Below are 17,852 nucleotides of genomic sequence, written 5' to 3'. Positions count from 1 at the left end.
AATATCAGCAAGTATATGGAGATTAAGCTCAAAGACCTTTTGTTTTATTTGTGGTAAAATTATCCTCACAACACATGGGAAACTTAGACGATCAAATGGTAAACGTTTTATAAAGATTTATAAACTAGTGTTATTACCGGAAGTAACATTTTTTTTATTTAACCATTAAAAACTTGTTTCATGGTTAGAGCACTTAGAGCAAATAAAGCTGAAAATTTCACACTACTATTTGTAGTAGTCTTGAAGCTCTCATTTTTGAAATATGTTATTAAAATGTAGATTTATTTATAGTGAAAGTAATATTTAATTCTGAAGTGTTATCGCAAGTCTTGAATGTTCATAATTTTCAAATATGAGAAAAAAGTTCGATCTAATTAAATGATAAATGAAAAAAATATCTAATTGCCTAATTAACCCTAATGGCAGCTTCATTCACAAAACATGCAATTTAATTATAACTTCACATATTTTTTCGTGTAAAGCAACGAGCGCCTTCGTCTCACACGTACTCGTATTTATAGAAATCCAAATTGTTTGATCAATAAAATTTGTGCCGCACACAAGATGATTTTTTATCAAAAAGTGATGTTTGTTTGGAAAAAACTGATAAAGAAAACCATTTCTAAAATTTTCAAGCCCCTTAAAAAAACGCTACTTTAAAAACAAACCATGGGTAATACCGAAAGTAACGTTACTAGTGGTGTTAAGAAGCAAGCTGGTGCTTCAGTGCAACCAATTTATAAATTATGCGATTTGAAAGGTAAGTTATTTGCCAGATTTATGCCCAGAATACAATATTTTATAACAAAGGGGGAGGGCTCCTAGTGGAATTAATGAAACGGGCCACACAAAACAAGCAATATGCAGAACTAGACCACGCAATAAAAACCAAGGTAAAGAAAATAATAAAGAAAACAAAAATACATAAACCTGTATTAATAGGTGGAGCACTTTTTGTACAATAAAGGGGCTGGACGGTATTTCACAATATCGGACTTGGTTCTTTTGAGGAATAAGGAAAGGTCTCGCCAGAAATGGGTTTGTGGGCAATAATTTTCACAAATAATCAACTATTTTACAAATATTGTAGTTACCACAATTGAAAGCAATGGAAAACCCTGAAGATTTTGAAATTGATGATGAAGGCCCCGAAATAACAGAAGAACAGTATCAAAAAAGTAAAACCCTTGGCCGAAATAATCAATCTACAGGGTGACCCAGGGGTGCATAATCAGTCTATAACTTTTTTATTATTCAAAATATTGCGATTGTGTTTTTATTATCCGATAGAGCGACTTAAAGTTCACAAACTGAAAATGTTTTTATTATACACAGGGTGTTGTATACAGGGTGGTGAACCAAAGTTACATTTTTTTTAATGGAACAGCCTATATATTTTTGCATGATTACATTCTATGCAAAAAAATAATGTAACTTTATATAAATTATTATGGGTCTATCTCTTTTCGTTTCGGAATTATTCAACTTTTCGTTGTAGAAAAGACCAATTTTTGAAAAATCGCTCCAAAGTCGCCTATGAATATTTTCCAGTAAATTTGCAACAGAAAAATTCAGAATACCTTGTAGTTTTCGGAAATAGTCGACTTTTACTTGAAACACGGAAATAATGTACAGGGTGTACAAAAAGTTGAATAACTCATTTTTTTTAATGGAACACCATGTATTTCTTTACATGTGTCGATTGCATTTTTCATAAGCTTTCTATTGATATGCTGTTTTTATAGCGAATTTACAATATTTCTTAAAGTGTTATTTTATTAATAATTCTTGATGAGTGAAATTCATTTATGTTTCAGGCAATAATTAGATTACTTGTGTAATTAATCACATTAGTACATATCCAAAAATTAATTACCAGTTGACTATCAGATTCTAGGCTAACATATTGTTTTGTAATAAATATATTTTTTTTAAATCTCAAAAAATATTTTAAATTTGCTATGCAAGCCCTATACCATTAGAAAGCTTATCAAAAATGCTATCGACACATTTAATAAAATACAGGGTGTTCCATTTGAAAAAAATGAGTTATTGAACTTTTTGCGTTTTGGCACAGCCTGTATATTATCTGCGTGCTTTAACTAAAAGTCGTCTATTTCCTAAAACTACAAGGTATTCTAAGTTTTTCTGTTGCAAATTTATCGGAAAATATTCATAAGCGATTTTGCAGTGATTTTTAAAAAATTGGTTTTTTTATAACGAAAAGTTGAATAATTCCGAAACGAAAAGAGATAGACCCGTCATAGTTTATATAAAATTACATTATTTTTTGCGTAGAATTGAATCATGTTCCATTTAAAAAAAATTAACTTTGGTTCACCACCCTGTATACAACACCCTGAGTATAATAAAAATATTTTTAATTTGTGGACTTTCAGTCGATCTATCGGATAATAAAAACAGAATGATAATATTTCAAATAGTAAAAAAGTTATAGACCGATTACACACTGCTGGGTCACCCTGTATGTAATAATTAATAATTTTCAGATCCGCATTTGTACCGTCACGTTTGCTGGAAAATCAAGGAACGCGGAGCCGTGGGCGAAAGCATAATGCACTTGTGTTTGCTAAATGCCACTTCCTTGCACGCTGATATCGCAAAGAGGCTTTTACGCTTTTACCCCAAATTGATTAACGATATTTACATGTCGGATGAATATTACGGAGAAAACGTTTTGCACATTGCTATCGTAAACGAGGATCCGTCAATGGTAAAATTCCTTCTAGATTCGGGTGTAAATATCCAAGAACGCTGCTGTGGCAACTTTATGTGTCCCGAAGATCAGAAATCGTCTCGTTATGACTCCTTGGACCACGAGTGGGTCAACGTTTGCCCGGTCACGAATTACGAAGGGTTTTGTCTTTTCACAATAAGTTTGACTTGTTCTTACTTGTGGTTTTGTAGCTATGTATACTGGGGCGAATATCCTCTAACTTTCGCCGCGTGTTTAGGACAGGAAGAGAGCTTTCGCTTGATGCTGTCCAGGGGGGCTGATCCCGATGCTCAAGACACCAACGGGAACACGGTCCTACACTTGCTTGTCATTTTGCAGAAATTGGTAAATTGTTTCAAAGATAAGTCTTTCTTTAACTGTAGTTCCAGGAGGCTTTCGATATGGCCTACGAAGTGGGGGCCAAATTATCAATCCGAAACGTGTTGAGTCTGACTCCACTAACTCTGGCCGCAAAACTTGCCAGAATCGATATGTTTTTCCACATTTTGAACTTGGAACGCGAAATTTATTGGCAAATTGGTATTTTCCAAATGTACAGGGTGGCCCAGGGGTGTGTAATCGGTGTAAATACCATTTTTTATAGTAGAATTTTTTGACAGCGAATTAGTGAAATAAAGTACAAATTGAGAGTTTCTGTATAAGAAAAGAACTCTGTGTTAAGCTAAATCCCAGCGACAAATTTTGAGGCAAGAAAATCCATCAGAAACTCCTAAAAATGCAAAATTCTACAATGAACTAAAATGGCATATTTAACTTTTTGCTATTTAAAATATTGCCTTTCATTATGCAATAGATCAAATTAAAGTACATAAACTAAATGTATTTTTATTGTACACAGGGTGTTGTATTATAACAGGGTAGCTAACCAAAGTTATATTTTTTGACCCTATATATTTTTGCATAATTAGATTATACACAGAAAAATAATGTACTTTGTATTAATTATTATAGGTCTATCTCTTTTCGTTTCGGAATTATTTAACTTTTATTTATAAAAAGGCCAATATTTGAAAAATCACTACGAAGTCGCCAATGAATATTTTCCGACAAATGTGCCACAGAAAAATTGAGAATATCTTGCAGTTTTAGCAATAGTCGACTTTTCCTTAAAACACGCAGATAATATACAGGGTGTGCCAAAACGCAAAAAGTTGAATAACTCATTTTTTCAAATGGACCATATATTTTTTTCAATAGTATTTTGCATAAGCTTTCTAATGGTATAGGTTTTGCATAGCAAATTTAAAACATTTTTCGAGATTTAAAAAATATATACTATATTAGATGAAAATTTGTTATCCTAAAATCTGATAAGTCAAATGGTAATTTATTTATTGATATGAAAAATGTACTGATGTGACTAAATTACATTAGTAATTTAATTATTACTTGATACATAAATAAATTTTACTCATCAAAAATTAATAATAAAATAAATAAAAAAGTAAAAACATTTTTGAACACTTCAAGAAATGTTTCTCATTTGCTATACAAAACGCACATCGGTAGAACGCTTATAAAAAATGCTAGCGATATGTGTAATGAAATACACGGTGTTCCATTTGAAAAAAATGAGTTATTCAACTTTTTGCGTTTTGACACATTCTGTACATTACCTGCGTGTTTCAAGTCAGAGTTTGCTAAAACTACAGGAATCTGTGCTACAGGATATTCTGAGTTTTTCTGTTGTAAATTTATCGGAAAATATTCATCATAGACAACTTCGCAATAATTTTTTAAAAATTGGTCTTTTTTTAACGAAAAGTTGAATAATTCCGAAAGGAAAAGAGATAGACCCATAATAGTTTATTCTTTTGCGTAGAATCTAATTAAGCAAAAATATATAGGCTGTTCCATTAAAAAAAACAACTTTGATTCACCACTCTATAACTGTATAAACATATTAATAGGTATACTCTCCTCCAGTCCTTTAAATTTTCTGACAAAAAGGTCTAAAATCTAATAATAACAAACCATTTATTGATTTATTGAACAAAAAAAGTTCTCACATTTAATTTACAGGAGCACATGAGACAATATTTAAACATATTTCTTTTACCCTAATTTTTTTAAAACAAGTTTAAAGCATCGTATGGAATGACAAAAGAAACATAATTTTGCAATTATAATAACGTGATACAGTCAAATTATATGAACAAGAATCTTGGCAGATTTAAAGTGGAATTCCACAAAAAATGGTTTTAAACAAGAAAACTATCCCATTTAAATGAATCCGACTTTGGCTGCTGAAGTGTTAATTGGGACACCCAGTGATTATACTATATTTCAGTACGGCCAATTTTATCTTCAAATTTAATTAACGAAATTAACGAAGTTGGATTGAACAAATTTTGTTCACCTCAGAAGCCCAATTACTGAAACATATTTTCCTAAAAACAAACTGCAGTGTTAAACTCATAACAATGATAACAAGCATTAACAGCCTTGGAGCTTCTGAATAATTTATTTATTACAGGTCATTTTTCTCCAATGAATAACATACAGGAGTTTTCGTATAATAAAAATATTTTATGTTTATGGACTTTTAATCGATCTATCGGATTGCATGGCAATATTTTAAGTAATAAAAAAGTTATAGGTCGATTACGCACCCCTAGGTCACCCTGTATTATGCACGTTTTAACCCACAGTTTTAGGCAGCATCACGTGCGCTGCTTACCCTCTATCGCAGATTGATACAATTGACATTGAAACGGGCCAAATAAGCAAAACTTCAGCCCTTAATCTTGTGGTGTTTGGTGTATGGAAAATTTGGCTTTAGTTTCAAGACTTTACGTGTCATTTCAGGACAAAGACGAGCACTTGGAGTTGATGGACGGTGTTTTGATCGACTTGCTTAATGCGAAATGGAACACTTTTGTCAAGTTTAAATTCTACAAACAGTTTTTCACGTTTGCGTTCTATTTTTTGATCTCCCTTGTTGCTTTCACGCTACGGCCAGGGCCCCCACACAAGGAGGCCAAACTGGTGAATGTCACAATAAACGCCACTGTTTCAAATACTTCCAAGTGGGAAAATCTCACTTCTATACCGTTCGGTAAAACCCCGGATGATGATGACAGCGACATGGAAGAATGGTGGGACAATTTGCAAGAAGAATGTCGCTTGATGCAACTAGAATCACCCGAATCTAAAATTCGACTCACTGCAGAGGTTTTGATGGTTGTGGGGGCTTTTGCATATCTGGCAGCCGCAGTTCGCGAGGCTAGGTTTTTAGGGGGGCGCATGTTTTTCGAAAATCTTGTAATTTTAAACTGTTTGTTCCTCCAAAATATAATTATAGCTTATTTTATAGATGACTGCACCGTCAAGAGTCATGTTTTTATTTTCTTGTATTTTAATGTTAACGGTGCCATGTTTGAGACTGGCTTGTTTGGATGAGTTTGAAGATATTGTAGCTGTGGTGATTATGTTGACCACTGCACCGTATTTTCTCTTCTTCTGTCGAGGTTTTAAAACAGTGGGACCCTTCGTTGTGATGATCTACAGGATGGTGATGGGTGATTTGATAAGATTTGCTTCAATTTATCTAGTGTTTGTCATGGGGTTTTCTCAAGGTAACAATTTTGAATGCAATTACAATTTGGACACTAATAAACTACTAGGGAAATAATAGTCATTTGCTAAAAAATAATAATGGTACTATTCGGAAGTAAAATTATCGTTGGGGGCGCCACTGAGCTAGGTCGAAAACAGTAACCATAAATGGCGGGAAAATGTTTATTCGGATATTTTGAGCGTTGTACGAATTTTGAGGCTTCACAATTATTGCATTGCCTATGCGGAATAATTATTGCATCTTTGATGCAAGAAACTTATGTTGACAAATGAGAGATGACGAGGAAAACACGAATAACGAATGACTGTTTGGTTCACTTTCTTTATTGGAAAATTATTACAAAGACATTGAAAAGCCTACCTTTTGGCATAATTTACGTTTAAATATATCAGCAGTTGTTATTCTTTATTGTAGTTTTGTAGATTTACCGCAGCATTTCATGATTTTTTCAGTGGAAAATTCTAACCTAAAATTCATAACACTTTACTAATTTATTGGTTTCTTGAGCCAAACTTTGTGTTCGCTGTGATCCATTACTTATAATCTTTAATTAGACAACTGTTTGATAACACTTTGTAATCAAAATTTAAATATTTTTCACTTTTTATCCACTTTCAAGTTCCAACAATAAACACATTATAACATGAAAAACTACAGAACCAAAGTCAACGCTAGTATTTACCACCACGTACTTTTAAAGTAATTCTTTCTATTGTAAGTAATTAACACTATACACGCAAAATTGTTGAACAATTCATTAAATGTCAGTTAAATGTGGCATTACGAAAATTTCTTTACTGTTTTCGACATAGTTCAAAAGTCATCACCCGAGGACGTCTAGTTAATTTTATTTCCGAATGAAACGCTATACTTAGTACAGTCACGATCATAAAAAAATGTCACCCCTATAAACCCAGCCAGCTGGGGGTTGAACTTAAACCGCAGCAATAAATCTTTTGGGTCATAAACGTCAATAAACATTACTCCGAAGGTTTCATCTGCTCGGAAATATGATTTTGTATTATTGTGTTGTAACATCAACAATATTTTAATCGTGTACATTAATAAATGTAATTAATTTACTCAAAAATGTATGATTACGTAAATTAGACGCGGAATTATCATTAGATTATTAGGTCCTTTTATTAAACAAAAAAAAATTTACAATAACACACATAGTACGTTTCGACATAAAAATTTCATCATCAGCTACAGTTGCTCTAAATTACAATAATAAACACACGGAACACAATAAAATGCAAATTTACGATGTGTTCCGTGTGTTTGTTATTGTAATTTAAAGCAATTGTTTTATTATAAAAAAAAATTTTGTTGAGTAGAATGGTAGAATGAATAGATTATTATACAGGCCGCTCAAAAACTGGCGCACCAATTCGGTGGTACGTTATTGAGAAGCAAGTGCAGATTACGGGAAGAATTTTGAAAAAATCCCTAAAGTTATGTTTTAAAAAATCTGGAGCTACAAACTTATTGTGTTAACTTCTTTAGTTTTCATTATTTTTTTGTTTCATACCAGGTAATCGTTCCGTAACAAATCGATACATAATTATTTTTAAATTTACTATCAGATTTTAGCAGTTTTTTTAATTTAAAAAAATTAAAATTCATCCAAAAAATCACAATGTATAGATGTGCCAAGACTGGGAATTATTACCCAGGAAACTGTTTCAAAAATAATTTATTTTTATTGGTGATCAAATTCTATTGCGACCACGACTGTTAGACAACGTTGCCACATATCATTTATCTAAAATCGCTAAAATCGCGCCAGTTTTAGAGCACGCTGTATATTTATTAACAAATACAAAGGTCCTAGTAACTTTTTTAATGTTAGCTTTTTAAGTAAAGTAATGTTTTAATTTTCTAATTAAATGATAACAATTTGTTCCACTTTAGTCAGTTCAAAAATGGTAATTTAATTTAAATTAATTTAACGTTGAATTAAATTTTAACTCGTTTTGTGTACACCGACCCTAATAATATGATTTTATCATCAATATCCTCAATGATGCCTAATCAAATAATGAATCCATGTCGAGAAAACATACTAAGGAATTATATGGGTGACATTCTTTATGATCGTCACTGTACTTTGGTATTTAACATCTACTTGCTAAGCTAAATATTTGATGGACTAAAAACAATTGCAGGGTGCAGGGGAAAAACGACCTCAGTCCACTTGTTTAAGAAAATGAGGTGGGGTTGTAATATTGTACTTTTTGGAAAAACTATCAGATAATTGATGCGGGAAATAGCAAATACGACTTCAGTACAGAACAAAATGTGTTACAAAATTGAAAATACACTATACTGAAAAAAAAGATGTGCCCACGTCAGAAAGCTTTGAATTTGATTGTTTGTGATTTTAATTAAGACGGACTGAGGTCGTCCCCTTCAATTGTTGACTTGAAGATTCGACTAAAATCAATCTCTTTAAAAAAAACTTTTCCTATATAGTAGACTGAAGTCCCTTTTTTTACCTAGATTTTAATACATATTTTTACTTAGCCCCTATTTACGATTTATCTTAGGAAGTGTACTTAGCGTTTTAATGAAATAACCTAGCGTTTAATTTTTCCATTTGCAATTTTCTTCTACATTATTGTTGCTTTTAGCTTTTTACATCATTTTTCTCTCGTTTGATAACCCACTAACCCCTGACGACGTTGACGATTCCGCAACTAACCCCATCTCCACCCCCATCGAGTCAATTATGGCGATGTTTCTGATGTCAATGACCAATTTCGGTGACTATTATGCGGCCTTCGAAAAAACTGACCATGAATACGAAGCTAAAGTAATTTTAACAAAATTAGAGTTGAAAATAATAGTTTTTTCCAGATGTTGTTTGTTGTATTTATGGTAATCGTTTCAATTTTACTGATCAACATGTTGATTGCCATGATGGGCAACACTTACCAAAAAATCGCAGAGACAAGAAACGAGTGGCAAAGACAAGTAACTTGAATCAAATAATAATGCTTTTGTGATGTTTAATTTTAGTGGGCGCGAATTGTTTTGGTTGTTGAAAGGGGGGTGAGTCCCTCTGAGCGTTTGAAACAACTTATGGTTTATTCACAACCTATGTCCGATGGAAGAAGGGCTTTAGTGTTGAGATTAAACCAGTCTGTAAGTGGACTAGACTTGACACATATTATTGTATGTATTATTTGATTTGTTTACAGGACGAGGACAAGGAGGAAATGAAGGAAATTCTAGAAATGCGGCGCAGGCATGAAAGACACATAAAGAAAAGAAGCGAAAAGTTGAAAGAGAATGCAAAAAAGAATTGAAAGCACGTTTTTGTGAACAGTTACTGTAGGTATAAAATTTATTAAAGGACTTAATTACATGTCTTTAACAAGCAAATTTGAAAAATAACAGATCACTACCAATCTACATTATGATATGAAGTTGTTTCAAATTTGTATGTCCGTCCTGCTAGTTGAAAATTTGAATAGGCTATTAATCCTATCGTCACCTTATATACGTATTTACAGAAATAATACAAGTAAAACAGAATATCAGAAACAGTTTTACAACACACCTTATTTAATACTTAGGCACTTTAGAAGGCATTTTCTCATTTCATAATAATTTTGGACGTTCCTTAATTTTATCACAGAAAAGCATCATTAATGGTAAAATAAAGATATTACAGCGATATAAACTCCTTCAGTCCTATTTATATTGCATCGAATTCTCTGAATGAATGCAAAGTGGTTAACCTACATAAATTTAAGATGGAAGGCTAAAATCCGCCAAAAGTGATATAATACTTAAAGTGTCACATGTGTATTGTCGCTGCTGTATATCTGGCCTCACCTCTTCGCCATCTCCACTGACTTGGTCGATACTAACGCAAGTAATTAAAAACAAAAACAAAAAACCCAAAAAATACTCACTCTTATGAGGATTTGGCCGCTGGTCGTGTGCGGATTCCTATAGGCATAAAGTATCCAAACGGCTAGGCCCGAAACCATCGCAATTAAAAATAAAATTGCCACAATACTGGAAACCCCCATCCTGACAGGTTGAGTGGACGCCATCACGCTAGCATTGTTATACTCTTCTAATTGTCTTTGAAACTCGTTAGCATCATGAACATACGTGATGTTACTAGCGTCGAAAATATCGGCCCCGCTTATGTGAGAACAAATCGATTCGTTGTATTTCTTAGTCTGACAGTGATTTGCCAGCCAGTCTTGACGGTTTCGGTCCACTCCATTTGAGCACCGTTTGATGATCGGGCACCAGAAACACTACACAATTTGTTAATTTTTGTTCAGAGGTTTCTTTAAGGCCGTGCCTCCACTGCGGCAATGGGTTCAACTCAGCAAAATTAAAATAAACCGTTGTGCCTTTGTATTAGGTGTTCCAAAATTATAAAAAAGCCAACGTCGCATTTTACCTCGTAATTTTAAGAGAAAATGCGACGTTGGCATTTTTATAGTTTTGAAACAGTTAATATCTTTTACCCAAAATATTCCTTAATGTGTGCTGTAAATTATAGAGAACTAAACTAGATTTTCGTACCAAAATAACAGAATCCCGTTTTAAATTAATTTAAATTCAATCACTTTAAAGTATTGGTTAAAAAAATGCAGAAATGTTAAGCCTTTCATTCTCAATGGGTTGAGAAAAATTGTCGGCTAAAACTTTAACGAGAAATTTTTTTTAAACTTGCGCTCTGTCCCATATTTTCCAAAACGCTGCGAATAGGGTTAAAAACATAATGTAAGAAAGTAGTATAAAATAAAATTTGTTTATGTAGACGTGAGGTGGATATTCCAGATCCGTGGAAGGAGGTGCTAAAATATTTACATTAGCCCCATCTATAACTCCGATGACACCCCGAAATTCATATTTATTGCAAAAGCTATACAAATATTTAAAAGAAAATTCTTGTTGTATTATATCTACCCTCTTTTCAATTTACTTTGCTATTTTATAGCGAGGTTTTTGCCGCTGTTATTTAACAGAGAATGTTACTGTAGAAATGTTGCTAACAAAGTCACAGAGCTTACGGAATACAGATTTAAATAACAGCTGTAATTCTTACAGTGATAGAGCAATAACATAGTAGCAGCAATTAGAGAATAGAACCATAATATAGGTATAGATTTTTCATTAATACAGGCTCGTGACCAATGGGAATGCAGTGTGGTGACCACGAGGGCAAGTAGTGACCAATGAGAATATAACATGGCAGCAACTATTAGATTGCCTTGACTTTTAACCGGCCGAATCGTAGAAAAAAAATTGTGTATGTAACTCGCATATAATGACACTCGCATTAGGACACTCGTACTCTTTGCAACACTCGCCAAGGCTCGTTTCATAAAGTTGCTATTTAATAGTTGCTATTAACAAATGTCAAATTATTCACTAATCAGTTAATCTCATACTAAATTTTGATTGCAATTTGTTCTGTAAATCGACCTAAATCTATTTATCTAATTTGCTTTTTAAATTTTAGTTTGTAGTTTTAGCCTTGTGGAAATAAGAATATATGAAAATTTCAATATACACAAATTCATTAATTTCGTTACTAATTTTCTTTTCATAAAAACCCAATTTTTTTCAATTATTGCTATTAATATTTTATACGTTCTGGTATGTTATGTAAGCGAGCTAAATTTTCAAGGTTTAGTTAAATAAATACGTAGTTAATTGTGAATATGTGCTTAGTATTGTGGCAAATAAAACTTTTCAAACTGTTAAAAACTTTGTATGGTTGATCCGTTGATCGCCGGCACTATTAAACGAAATTCGCATAATTGAAAAATAAAGCAAAATACGCTCACATTATCTATAGAAATTTCTCAGTACACTTTCTGAAGGCAAACACCAGTCAAAACAGTAACATCTCGAAATAAAAAAAATAAGGAAAACAATGCCTTGCTATTTTTTGGCAGTCATAGCGATTTACTCATCAAGTAGATTCTGAGTAAAATGACAAATGGCAAAAGCCTTGATAATTTTTTGTTGTACTGTTATTTTATTTCACAGGTGGGGGTTGCTTCACGTTATATCACTTCCCTTGAAATAGCTTTGTTAGAATTCTTCTAGCTAAATAAGTTCATTTAAGTTCTCGTTACAAACCTCGATTTACCAAAGTTGGAGCACCTGTAGTATACTTTTAAGCCGAAAAAAGTTTTGAAAACGATGAAAGCGGTTAAAATGCTCTACGAGTAAGAATTAAGAAATTAAGAATTTTCTGATTTTTTTAAGTCGGAGTGCCCCGGAATCAATAAAATATTATGTAAAATAGTATGAGAAATGCGCCTCCGCAAAACCGTTACGCTATATTTTTTTATTATAAAAAATGAAAAATTTATAAAAACGTCTCCCTAGACAGATAACTTAGGCACAGATTGCAACAGCTTTTATTTCCATAATTCTTTGAAAATTCCGGAGTTTCAAGTTATCAACGTATTCAGAAATCGAATTCAAAACTGAGTTGCCACAGAGAGGAAAAATCGTTTTTAAGTTTTTTAGGTTTGTGCGGGCACTGGAGACACGGCCTTTAAATTTAAATCACCTGGAATGTAGCAATGTCCTTTGTCACACATGACAGGCAGTCTTCATTCTGCAAACAAGTGGGTAAAGCCGTCAAATAGATAACAGTCCAATTCCTGATATCTCCTTTAACGAAATTAATTCGGTGGTACTCATAAATTGTCTTCCGGCGGACCACTAAAACAACAAGTCATTTTATTGTGTTGGGATTGTTTGGAGCGACTCACAAAATATCGTCCGATCGATAATATAGGCATCTGAAAGCCCCACTTTAACGGGATGATGATTATCAGTGATGTTTTTAATAATTAAAGGCACATTTTTGTAAACAAAAACAATATCTCCGTTCTTGTGCAACGTTGTTTGAAAAGTAAACTCTCCTTCATTTGCTTTATCTTGCAAGACGACTTTTTCCCACTCGACTGTAAATGCAGTCCCGTTATCTACGTACTTAATAAAACTATCATTCGAAATGCTTGTGTCAAAATTCGCCATCAAGGGGGCGATGTATTGCGTGGCTGCAAGCCAGGAATGGACGTAATCACCAGTGTATAAAAAGCCGCCCGTTGCGATTGTTACATTTTTAATTAAATGACCGTAAAATGGAAACTCAAAGGATAATTGAACCGTCTGCAACATGAAAGTATTGTTGTTGGGTCTATTGTGGTTATTTTTAAGCTTACAGCGGCTCGTCGGTGCGATCGCGACAGCAATTCATTCACTTTAGTGTCCGACGAATTTTCCAAGTCGACCCAAAGGGAACGACCCAATTCGGGATCAGTCACCAGAGAACTGTTGTAATACAAGTGGGTGTCCTATTCGAAAAAATCAAATCAAATCAAAAAATTACATTTTATACCCACTTCAGTCGAATTAGTGATGTGGTGTTCCTCCAAAGTCTTGTTCAGTTCATTGGCATCGGGAGGAAAACTATCAATGGCCAGCTCATCGTCGGTTTCATTTTTCGGCAATGTTATATTTTGTAAAACCGATTTATCGACCGTTTGGTTGGAGAGAATTTTGGGTTTATCAGTCGTGACGTTTTTCCGGATCCCGGTGCCATTTTCACCCAGATTTTTCTGCAGACTGTCCTGGATTTTCGTTGTGTTTACGCTCGTTGCAACTTTAGTAGTCTTTCCCAATTTCTAAAACAAATGACTCAAATGTTTATTTATTTTATTTTCTGCACTGAAAATTACATTGCGCTCACTCAAACGCTAAATGCTCTAATTAGGGTCATTTGCCTGCAGACAACGAAAATTCGGAGAAAAAATACAGTTAAATTTTTATCTCGAGGTAAACTTTGCAACAAGATATCCGACCTTGTAACATTCTCGCCACATTTGTAAAAATTCCGAATCGTAAAAATCGTTTACTACTTTTTAAAGCAATTGAATGAGCGATTGTGTACAAAAACATTAACCTAATCGCTTGTTGATTGTTATATCAGCGTTGTAATTACCCGACACTTTTTTATCAAACGAGGAAAAGAGACATAAATCATAACATTAGAATTAGCATAATCCAATTACGTTTCAAATCTATTTTTACGCGCAAAAATCACTTTCACCTGAAATCAATTATCGGCGAAGAGAAACAAATTAAATTAACACAAAGGCGCCATTGTGCATTTATTAAATCGATGAGATGACTGTCAATCTCTGCGTTATTTTCCACAGGAATTCATTACCATACGTATTTTATTTATTTGCAATAATAGCGCCGAGAACTGGACGATTTGAATAATTATTTTATTCCGAATTTTGCATATCACGTCGCGACAACAAATTTTAGATTCAATGCAAAAAACCCACCGTTTTCGCTGTAGAAATTTTGTTGTCGGTTTGTGTTTTATTACTGCTTGTATCGTTGCTGCTGCTCCCTGACTGACTTTGGGCCACATTGGTGTCATTCTAAAATTGGCAAACCGAATTTTGGTTGAATTACCCCCAAAGTGAACTTACAGGCCTGACAGGTTGCGTCGTGTTCTGGCTCCTTGCATTGCTTTGGTTGTTTTCAATCTGGGCGTCTCTCCTAAACCGATGCGAAACTTCTTCTAATAACTGCTTTGATAAGACGTACTCAGTTTTGTCATCTTGAAAATCCGTCTCGTAGTAGTAAGCTGGAAAAAAGACAGTCAATTGGGGCTTTTTCCACCTCGTTAGAGAGGAAAGGTCGTTGTGCTGTTGCTACGACATAAATATAAAATAATCGTCAGATTCGAGCAGCGTAACCGTATTTTGACTAAATTTCATGCTGACATGGTTCATGTGTCGTTAGCCTCGATGTGATTGAAATCATAGTACTGGACGCTTCCGTTTCATTCATATTTCGGAAAACGGGCGATTTTCGACGTCTTTGTGTGGAGCCGATGATTAATTAATTACATGCACAGCGACCGGAAGCAGTTTCGAAAATGGACAATGAATACAAATAACTGTCATTTGAATACCATCTCGAGATGGGATAACTGGAGAGCTTTTATTCAATTCGCTGTTTTGCATTGACCTGATTTACTTTCCCTCCAATAATGATCTTTAATAATTAAGATGACACGTTCGGAGATATAAACATCCTTTTTGTGGTGATTCACTCGTGGAAGAACTAACGGTACAATACGTGCAAATAATAATTAAATGGATATTAGGCAAACAATGAGGGATAAAAAGGCGTATTTCCATCTCTCCAATGCTGCGACTTAATAACAGTACACCAGAAAAAGAAAGTAAACTACTTTGAGCCAATGGGAAAAAAATAATTGCAGAAAAAACACGAGAAAGCAACAGAACTGAATCACTGACAAAATAGGAGGGTGTTCCGCAAGGATGAACAATTTTTAGTTGCATGTCACGAAAAAGCTTTATTTGCAATCATTGATCAGATTTATTAATTAAATTATTTCCAAATAGTTCTTCCGAGATAGTGACTGATCTATTTTTATATTGTCTGAAGTAAAATTTATTCCAACACCTCCGCCACCGTCTAGCCACTTGTTTTAGTTTTGTAATAAACATTTCCACCCACCGGAGTCAGTGGCACTCTGTTTACATTTTTTCATGTGATATTAAATTTACGTGTTCGTTAACAAAATTTGCCAACTTCCCACAGTCCCATTTCCTCAATAAAAGTAACATAAATGGAAAAATTGACACGCGACGACTACAAATTAATTGCGACGCCCATGTAATGGCCAAATTAATTAGAGTTAATTAAGACAGGCTCGCATTACTAGAACATGAGTTAAGGCTTGCAGAGTATGATAACTGTCAAGATTTGATTTATTGACTCTTCTATCAAAGGTCAAACTTTTAAAATTGATTTCATTGCAATGTCCTTCCTGTTGGTTGAGAAAACGCAGAAAAAATAATCACTTCAGTTGTCAACGCTGTTACAGTTTTACATACATTATCAAAGTAATTAATTAACTAATCGCAAAGTGGTCAGATAATTATTTAGAATCCATTCACAACAAGTCGCTAATTTTGCTTCATTCACGTCAACTTTTCTTCTTTCGCCAAGTAAAGACGCAATAATTAAATAATGGAGCTACTTATTTTTATTGTTACTCCTCTGGCATTTTGCTAAACGGCAGCTCACAAACATCGCAATAAACCGTCATTATCATTATTATTCCTGGCACTAGATACGTCCTGCAAAAAGGCGAGAAAAGCAAGTTTCATGCAAATGTAATTAATTAACAACTTTTAGATGGGTAATTAAAAGATGCTTCTCAAACACTTCCTCTATTGAGTACCCATCTTAATAACTTAAATAAGTTTAATTCACTAAAGGAACTAGCGAATTACTGTGTAGTACGTGGTTATATAAAAATAGAACCCCTCAGCGTAGAGGAGTGACAAGACAGACGCCAAAAATGATTTCAATCAGATGTGCCCCCGAACTGCATACAATGTTTTTTCAGTCGGTAAAGATAATGGGTTTCCAAAAATAGATAAGATAACGAGGATTTGACAAAATTGAATCGCAATTATCAGTCGTCTGTTTTTATATTTACAGGAAGTCAATAAATAATTTAAATAACAAAGCGAAATATTTTGTACACACACAGCCTATTGCACAATAACATTATTTTCCCACAAATCGTACTTTAAGTAATATGTAAAGTTGTATAAACCAGTTTTTTGCCAGCGATTAAAACAATAATTTACAAGGTTTTATTGCAAATAATTTTAAACATTTTCAGAGCGCAAACACTACAAGTTTCGGTTACTTTTTCCGTGTTTTATTTAATAAAGGCTTTAGTTTCGAATTGAACACTTCATACACGTTTGACTTTAGAAAAATTTAGTAGGCGCCGCAAAGTGGTGTAAAAGCTATGACAGAAAATTCACCAACTTTTCATTTTTTCGCCCAAAACCGCGCTAATAATTGCAAGAAAGTGAACGTAGGCTATTTAAACAAACCGAGCAAAAAGACCACCACAAAATCGGACCCAAATGTGGTAGAACGTGCAACTTTTCGGAAAAGTGAAGTGAAAACTGGAAGAATAGCACTCGGTGCGGCCAAAGGGCCTCTAAAAACGTACCATTTTCTGAACAAAGTGCCACAGTTGATAGAAATAAGATAAAATACGCGCACAAACTACCACACACCACACATATCTTCGCCATTTTTGTTTTGCTACTAAAAACTTAAGTTGACTGACGTCATAAATCACCACTCACGGCTTGCTTTGTCTTAACCTACTACTTAACGCAACGTGAACAGGGCTTAGCGCTGATGACGCGCTGACTTACCTGTTGCAACGTTGCCACGTGGATTTCACGGCGCGAGTTTTGCGCAATGTGTACACTTCTGGGCGAAATTTACGGTGATTTACGAGCAGTCGAAACGCGGATGGGTTGGGATGGGGGCACGGGGGGCCCCGGTTGCGCATATTTGCGCAAGGGAGTGAAAATTGGGAAGCTTGGCAGCGGCGCGGACGTTGCGCATTGTGGCTCGTTCACAAGC

At 34.0% G+C, this 17,852-nt stretch overlaps 2 protein-coding genes across 2 annotated transcripts; one reads left to right on the top strand and one right to left on the bottom strand.

Annotated features, from left to right (window-relative positions):
- The first annotated feature begins 400 nt into the window (after positions 1–400).
- Positions 401–9,711, top strand: nan (nanchung). Its single transcript, XM_962803.4, has 14 exons — positions 401–760; positions 811–893; positions 943–1,038; positions 1,091–1,178; positions 2,511–2,877; positions 2,929–3,082; positions 3,127–3,277; positions 5,416–5,519; positions 5,567–6,022; positions 6,075–6,336; positions 8,975–9,156; positions 9,201–9,317; positions 9,363–9,488; positions 9,545–9,711. Exons 1-14 carry the CDS (start codon positions 670–672, stop codon positions 9,650–9,652), a joined length of 2,385 nt encoding a protein of 794 aa, XP_967896.1. The 5' UTR covers positions 401–669; the 3' UTR covers positions 9,653–9,711.
- l(1)G0289 (lethal (1) G0289) lies at positions 9,673–17,590 on the bottom strand. The gene is made up of 9 exons (XM_962885.4): positions 17,428–17,590; positions 14,846–15,003; positions 14,696–14,794; positions 13,745–14,026; positions 13,565–13,696; positions 13,109–13,511; positions 12,904–13,058; positions 10,265–10,621; positions 9,673–10,215 (listed from the first exon to the last, which is right to left on the bottom strand). The coding sequence occupies exons 1-9, from the start codon at positions 17,510–17,512 to the stop codon at positions 10,147–10,149; spliced, it is 1,740 nt and encodes a 579-aa protein (XP_967978.1). The 5' UTR covers positions 17,513–17,590; the 3' UTR covers positions 9,673–10,146.
- Between the last annotated feature and the right edge of the window lie 262 nt (positions 17,591–17,852).

This window comes from Tribolium castaneum, chromosome 5 (genome assembly GCF_031307605.1).
Source record: "Tribolium castaneum strain GA2 chromosome 5, icTriCast1.1, whole genome shotgun sequence".
Lineage (NCBI taxonomy): Eukaryota > Metazoa > Arthropoda > Insecta > Coleoptera > Tenebrionidae > Tribolium > Tribolium castaneum.
Note: the sequence above shows the minus strand (reverse complement) of the source record. Positions and strands in the feature narration are given on the sequence as shown.

What these genes read in the sequence shown, in the direction of transcription:
- nan (XM_962803.4), top strand. Translation starts at nt 670, where the DNA reads ATGGGTAATACCGAAAGTAACGTTACTAGTGGTGTTAAGAAGCAAGCT. An exon ending in TTAATCTTGTGGTGTTTGGT is followed by an intron (nt 5,520 to 5,566) that starts GTATGGAAAATT and finishes GTGTCATTTCAG; the next exon opens with GACAAAGACGAGCACTTGGA. An exon ending in GCATGTTTTTCGAAAATCTT is followed by an intron (nt 6,023 to 6,074) that starts GTAATTTTAAAC and finishes CTTATTTTATAG; the next exon opens with ATGACTGCACCGTCAAGAGT.